The sequence below is a fragment of the Carlito syrichta genome, unplaced genomic scaffold (assembly GCF_000164805.1).
Source record: "Carlito syrichta isolate Samal-C Ts95f unplaced genomic scaffold, Tarsius_syrichta-2.0.1 Scaffold142976, whole genome shotgun sequence".
Taxonomy (NCBI): Eukaryota; Metazoa; Chordata; class Mammalia; order Primates; family Tarsiidae; genus Carlito; species Carlito syrichta.
The window spans coordinates 117,305-124,829 of NW_007087072.1; the positions used below are offsets into that span (position 1 = coordinate 117,305).

The following is a 7,525-nucleotide window of genomic DNA, read 5'->3' on the forward strand; positions in this document are numbered from 1 at the left end:
AGACAATTTCTCAAACAAAAAGAAAGCCAAGCAGAAAATTCCACTCTGACAACTGAATTAAAAAAAAAAAATACTACTCAAAGAAAGCTATGGTAAGCATTGCATGTCAGGTGCTTGAAAAAGCATGTCATTGTTACACAAATCAAACAGCACTTTATTGAATTATTTGGATGGCTAAAGGCAGAAAACATAGACTTTTTAGTAGCCGCTAAAAGAAAGGAGAGGAGAGTTTTTTAATAGATTTCATTTCAACAATGGCTGCAGGTTAAGATAGACAGCTCAGTCAAGAGTGTAAACAGAACGGGAAGGACACAAAGTGTGAGGTCACGGAAGGGAGATGCCTGGAAGAAAAGTACAGAGTGAATTTAAAGTAGAAAAATGGAGCTGGGAGAGGTAGCCACAGATGCCTGTGATCCTAGCAATTAGGGAGGCTGAGGCAGGAGATCACTTGAGCCCAGGAGTTCAAGGTTGCAGTGAGCCTATAATAATGTCACTGCACTCTAGCCTGGGCCACAGAATGAGACTCTGTCAAGAAAGAAAGAAAAGGGGAAGAAGACAAGGGAGAAGGGGAAGGAAAGGAGAAATACAGGAAGAAAGAGATGAAGGCAGGGAGGAAAGGAGAACGAGGAGGGAGGGAGGAAAGGGAGGGAAGAGAGGAGGGAAGGAAGGGAGAAAAACGGAAATGCTGTCTTGGGATGGACAACAAGAAGGCAGGGCAGACAGGTCCAGAGAGAAGGGGGAGAGCAGCTCACAGGCACACTTCCCGTGCGTCTGCTGCTGAAAACCACCAGCAAGCCACACATGGCCTGTGAACCCATGAGTCGATACTCTAAGGCTCAACATGGTGAACCCTCCAGTGCTCCACGTGGCAGGTTCTGTGATCCCCTGAGCTAGGGCACTAAAATCACAAGAGGGTGTGAACCAAGAAGCTGTAAGACGCAGGCTGGAGAGTTGAGGAACCAGGGCACAGAGGTGAGATCACTGCCCAAAGGCCCTACAAGCAGTACACATGAGAGCTGGGAGAACCAAGGTCTAGAAATGGAAAGGTGAAGAGGGAGGGTTCACTGTTCAGCCCAGGTGAGCAGAAACCTGGGAAACCTGGACAGAAAATATGCCATCTGTCAATGGTATACTTGGCCTGCTCAGAATTCTGAGTCAACTTCCTAATTTTTTATTTACAAAACACAGTGAGTGAGTTCAGGTTACTTTCCCTAGCAATACAGAGCAACCCCAAGCATGGCTGGTACCACTCTGGTCACGCCCGAGCATACCTGGAGTCTGTGCCCCAGTGCATGGCGTAGATCTTGGCCAAGTGCCCCCGCAGCGTCCTCCTTGTGCGCATCTGGATTCTTCCCACTGGGTCAACATTGTTTGTGATCTTAAAAATAAGAAAGTTTCTGAGTGAACACCTGTGATGCGGCAATTCTCTACTGTGACATCTCCTCCTCTCCCACCTGTTAGTTAGACACTGTGCCCGATTCCTGGCCCTGTTCTTCAAGGGTTTCCATGATGGCAATCTATACCAAACCCTTTCATGGTTCGGTCTCTCTCGGGCTCCAAAAGGAAACCCACACCCACCAAGCAGTCATTGCCCACTCTCCACCCTAACCCGGGCAACCACTGATCCACTCTGCCTCTATTAATCTCCAATTCTCGTTATTTTGTACCAACAGAATTGTGCAGTGTGCAGCATCCGTCCCTGCTTCCTTCCACTTATCTTGATGTCTGGAAGGTGCATCAGCACTGCTTTCAGTTTCATGGCCGAGTCATACTCCATTGTATAGACATACCACAACTGTTTATTCACTCATCTATTTATAGGCATTCTGGATGTTCTACATTTCAGCTATTGTGAATGGTGCTACTAAGAACACTTGTGTGTGTGTGTTTGAGAGCCAGTTTTCAATTGTTGGGAATGTACCTAGCAGTAGAACCTCTGGGTCATACAGCTTAACTTTCTGAGGTATTGCCGAACTAGACCTCAGAAATCGAAGCAGCTTTTGATAGAAAGAGAATTATTTAAGGCTGAAAATACTTGGTTTTCACTACTACTTCCTCTGAATGGCCAATGCTTCGAGCAGTGGCTCTACACGTCCTCACAGTGCAGGAGGACTCACAGCAAAGCACTTGGGGGCTCTGGTGGGGCCCATGCCAGCCTCTGCAGGGCTGGCAACGGTATAGCTAATGATTCTCACCTGAGAGAGAGTTGCATCTGCACACGCTTTCCGAGCATCCTAGGAAACAACGACAAGGGCAATCAGCAAAGATTCCAACACTGACTCAGGTCCGCACACGCCAGGCTCGCAGAAAGCCTCTAGGAGCAGTGAGAGGACAGAGCAGCAGTCTGAGGACAGCACCCACACTCCTTACCTCTCCCAAGTCCCATAGCACATGCACAGACAAGCAGCAATGCCCACACCTGCCTAAGACCCACTGAATCCCCACAACTCTGGTTAGCACTGGGGAAACTGAAATGGAGGCTGGGGCAGCAATGAAGAACCCTAGAACCCAGGCTTCCCCTGTGGTCTCTTCCCACGGGCCAGCTCTATCTTCACAACAGCCCACGTGTGGTCAGGAGGGTGGGGTCCAGAGGAAAGAGTCCAAAAAGGACCAGATACCCAGCCCAAAGCACTCTTCCTCCAGGCTGCTTAACTAAAAACTATGCTTTCAAGAGAAGCAATGTTGACTCTAAATTCTGCTGAAAGAACAAGGGATCTGGGGTTAGAGACATTCGGATGAGACTTCTGGCTGCTGCCATCCCAGTAGCAAGAGCTGTGGAGGGATACACCAACACTAACTCAAACATCTTCACTACTAAGTGAGCAAAGACACTCGAGAATACCTCTTGAAATCTCACATTAGCATATGTTTTATTTTTTGAGTTGGCGTCTCTCTCCGTTGCCCAGGCTAGACTGCAGCGGCACACTCATGGCCACGCGAGCGTCAACCTGCTGGGCTCCGGCGATCCTTCCAATTCAGTCTTCCAAGTAGCAGGCGCGCTCTACCAAGCCCTGTTAATTTTTTTATTCATTGTAGAGACAAAGTCTCACCATGATGCCCAGGCAGGTCTTGAACCCACAGGCTCAGGCAATACTCTCGCCTCAGCCTCCAAAGTACTGAGATTACAGACTTGAGTCACTGTGCCTGGCCTAGCATGTTTTTATAAGTAGATATTTAACATGAGGGAAAACTAGACAATAATTTTAAAAGGTTCAAAATATGAGTGTAGGCAAAATTTTAAAGATCTTAATGATAATTTCTAATGAGAAAACTGTCTCTATATGCTGTCATCCGACCTGCTGCCAACACGGCCAATAGCCACATGCAGGACTTACACGTGTCTATGTATACCCCCCACAAGGGGTGGGGTTAATAACCAGGAGATCAGTCTTTAGGGGTAAACTACCTCACTGCAAATGAATTCTGCTTTTATGAAGCAGGTAAAAATAATTACCAACTGATAATATGGAAATATATTGGAATTATTATAAATACACTAAATCTCTAGATCTCAAATTCATCTCCAATGAAGTTATTACTGGTCATTCTCTTTATAATTAAAAAACAAATAAATTATGTAATCAAGTATTTCTAAGCCAGCAGTAAAATGTGGAGAAGGCCGAGAGCAGCAAATCTTTCTGTCAATGAATTTTACCTATCAGGTGCTGAGATTACTATTTATTTCTGAATATTATTCTTGCTGGTGTTACATATAGCCTTTGATTTAAAAACAAGAAAACATAAAATAGAGAAAATAAAACATGGCATTTAAACAACTTCACCTTGGCTAACACCCAAAAACTAAAAAAAGAAAAAAAACTTTTTTTTTTTTTGAATGGGGTCTCATCTGTTGCCCAGACTGGAGTACAGTGGCACAATCATGGCTCACTGTAGCCTCGACCTCCTGAGCTCAGGTGATCCTCCTGCCTTGGTCTCCTGAGTACACTGGGCTTTTTGATTTTCTGTAGAGACATGGTCTCACTATGTTGCCCAGGCTGGTCTCAAACTCTTGGGCTCAAGCAAAGTGAGCCTGCCTCGGCCTCCCAAAGTGCTGGGATTACAGGCATTAGCCACTACAGCTGGCCTGAAATAGGTTTCCTAAGGTAACTGTGGTGATGCTACTGCTGAACAGAGGAAAGAACTATTATAAAAAATAAACACAGCTTAACTTTAATTCAATCTTCATTCTAATCAATAACCATTATGTAAATGAGTGCAGCATTTCTCATAATGGAACCTTTAATCTTTAAGATGCAGGAAGAGGTCTTCTAGTGGAAACAAGCTCTACATCTGCTTGAAAGACTAAAAGCTTGAATGCATCTTTCAGATTAGTTTCCAATTTCAGATTCCTTTCCACTCCTGCAGATGCATCCACTGTCTACTTGAACCAGAGAGGAACGTATCCAAGTCACTCACCAGTCGCTTTCTCATGCTTTTTGGAATTATGACAAGCAGCACAGCAGTGCACAGGCAGCTTCAGCCTGAGTCAGCACCTGGGCACGCTCAGCTTGAAGTCGCTCAGCAACATTTTGGATGGAGTGCCCAGTGCAGCTGGCTGGAACACCAGTAAACTATGCTCACTTGCACAGGCTGGCATGCCACTTGATTAAAAACTCTGCACCTGCACATTTGCAGAGTTTTTCTTATTCCATCAGTTACTCTGTATTTTAAGAAATTCCATGTTTTAATCAGCATCCCTGTGAGAGCCTGTTTCCTCAATAATAATCAAAAGGAGAATGCAAGGTCTTTTAAGGGTCTTTTGGTCAAACAACAAATGTATGAAAGAAAACTACCCCTCTTACACTCAGCTATCATTTCTTTTTTTTTTTTGAGTTAGAGTCTCACTCTGTCGCCCAAACCGGAGTGAGTGGCCACTCCTGGCCACTGCAGCCTCGACTGCTGAGCTCCGGTGATCCTTCTGCCTCAGCCTTCCGAGTAGCCGGAATTACAGACACGCGCTACCACGCCCGGCTGATTTTTGATTTATTGTAGAGATGAGGTCTCACCAAGTTGCCCAGGCGGGTCTAAAACCCCGAGTCTCAGGCAATCCACTCACCTCAGCCTCCCAAGGTGCGGGATTACAGGCTGAGCCACCGAGCCCGGCGTCTCAGCTATCATTTCTTATTGGATCCACTATGTTTCGCATTCTTTACCAAGCATGTACTCTTCGAGCAATCAGAGAAAATGTATATTTTACTTTTTAAAAAGAGTCTTCTCTTTCCCTTTGGGATAATGGACTTAACAGTCTTTGCTGTCCCTGTCTCAGGCAAAGGTGAGCACAGTGCTGCGCCAGGCATTCTCAGAGGCAAAGCCTGCACCAATGTCGTAGAGACAAACCCTGATCATGACAGGGTCTCTGGAGCTTGGCGGCTCTCCTAGCGAGTCATCTAGAATTGCACTGTCCTGTATGTGAGCCACAAGCCATATATGGCCACTGGGTACTGGAGATGCAGCAAGTGCAAACTGACATGTGCCATTAAGTGTGAGACAGGAACTGAAATTTGAAAACTTGGTACAAAAAACAGAGTGGAAGCTCAGCGCAGTGGTTCACACCTATAATCTCAGCACTTTGAGAGGCCAAGGTGAGAGGACTGCCTAAGCCTAGGGATTCAAGACCTCATCTCTACAATAAATAAAAAAATTACCAAGGCATGGTGGTCTATGCCTGTGGTTCCAGCTACTTGGAAGGCTGATGCAGAAGGGTCACCTGAGTCCAGCAGGTTGAGGCTGCGGTGGCTGTGAATGTGCCATGCACTCCAGCCTGAGCAACAGTGAGACTCAGACTCAAAAAAAAAAAAGACAAACAACAAACTCAAATGGTGACATCATCTCTCCTTTCAGCTTTTATTTTAATTTGGATGTCTTTCACCTATACTATACAACCTCGACTGATCTGCTATGAATAGATTCAAATCTGCTATTCGTAAAAAACAACTTATGAACAATTTGTAGTAATTAGAAAAACAAACTGCTTTAAAATAGGCCAAATCACAAGCACACTACAGTTTATGACAGATCTTCAGGGTAAACTTAAAAATGGTAATTTTGGCCTGGGCAACTTGGCGAGACCTCATCTCTACAATAAATTTAAAAATTAGCCAGACAAGGTGGTGTGTACCTGTAGTTTCAGTTACTTGGAAGGCTGAGGCAGAAGGACTGCCTAAGCCCAGCAGGTTGATGCTGTAGTAACCATAAGTGTGCCACTGTACTCCAGCCTGAGCGACAAGTGAGACTCCAACTCAAAAAAAGATCAGCCTGGGCAACATATTGAGATACTGTCTATCCAAAAATAACAATAGGCTGGGCTCAGTGGCTCAGCCTGTAATTCCAGTAATTTGGGAGGCTGAGGCAAAAGGACTGCCTGAGTCCATGGTTACGAGACCAGCATGGGCAACTTCGTGAGACCGCTCTCTATAATAAATCAAAAACAATTAGTTGGGCGAAGTAGCGCACACCTGTAGTTCTGGCTACTTGGAAGGCTGAGGGGGAAGGATTGTCGGAGCTCAGCAGGTTGACACTGGAGTGTCTTTGAGTGTGCCACTGCACTCCAGCCTGGGTGACGGAGTGAGACTCTGATTCAAAAAAAAAAAGAAAAATACCCCAAAAATAACAGTAAAAAATTAATCAGGCATGCACCTATAATCCCATCCACTTGGGAAGTTGAGATTGGAGGAAAACCTGAGCCCAGGATGTCGTGGCTGCAATGAGCTGTGATTACATAGCTGCACTCCAGTCTGGATCACAGAATGAGACCCACAACTTAAAAAAAGGTAATTTCAAGTGTATGTTTAATACAGCTCCTTAGCCCCCCAAATTCTGACTTCTATATTCCTATAGTTATCAGATTTTGAGAGGGAAGAAATATATTATCAAAAGCAGAGAGTAACGAGGTGAGAGTGTTTTGAAGCCCCTCTCAACACCCAATTAACCCATGTTAGTTGTTATTACTACTAGATAGTGAGTAATAACAATTTTGCTGTTTTATTTATTGAAACAATACTGTCTCAAAATGAACTATGTAGAAGCTTAAGTACACAAGTCAGGAAAAATTTTAGGGGAATACGCTTTTGTTTTTATTTAGATAGGGATTTCAGGGAGTAATTTTATATCAAACCAAATAGTTTAGAGATATTTTATTAATTCTGGGGGTGTAGAACACGGTAAAAAAAAAGTCTGATCAGAGCAAACTATAAAAAAAAAACAACTAGATCTTTCTTATTTTTCATTAAGATAAAATTAGATCATTTTATTTATTTATTTATTTATTTATTTATTTATTTATTTATTTATAGTTGGAGTTTCACTCTGTCGCCCAGACTGGAGTGGAGTGGCCGCTCCCGGCCACCGCAGCCTCGACCTGCTGGGCTCCAGCGATCCTTCCGCCTCAGCCCTCTGAGTAGCCAGAATTACAGGTGCGCGCTACCACGCCCGGCTAATTTTTTGATTTATTTCAGAGATGAGGTCTTGCCTGCCCAGGCAGGTCTCGAACCCATGGGCTCAGGCAATCCACTCACCTCAGCCTCCC

General features: G+C 44.6%; 1 protein-coding gene across 6 annotated transcripts in view; it reads right to left on the minus strand.

The window, feature by feature from the left end:
- GNB1 (G protein subunit beta 1) overlaps positions 1-7,525 on the minus strand; it is a 58,280-nt gene that overhangs the window by 24,571 nt on the left and 26,184 nt on the right. For 5 of the 6 annotated variants that reach the window (XM_021708585.1, XM_021708588.1, XM_008050113.1 and 2 more), the window contains 2 exons: positions 2,196-2,234; positions 1,272-1,378 (listed from right to left, as the gene is read on the minus strand). The exons of the other annotated variant lie outside the window; for it this stretch is intronic. In XM_021708585.1, coding sequence (XP_021564260.1) covers positions 1,272-1,378; positions 2,196-2,234 — 146 coding nt within the window. The remainder of the gene's footprint in view (positions 1-1,271; positions 1,379-2,195; positions 2,235-7,525) is intronic. 6 annotated transcript variants of the gene reach the window in all.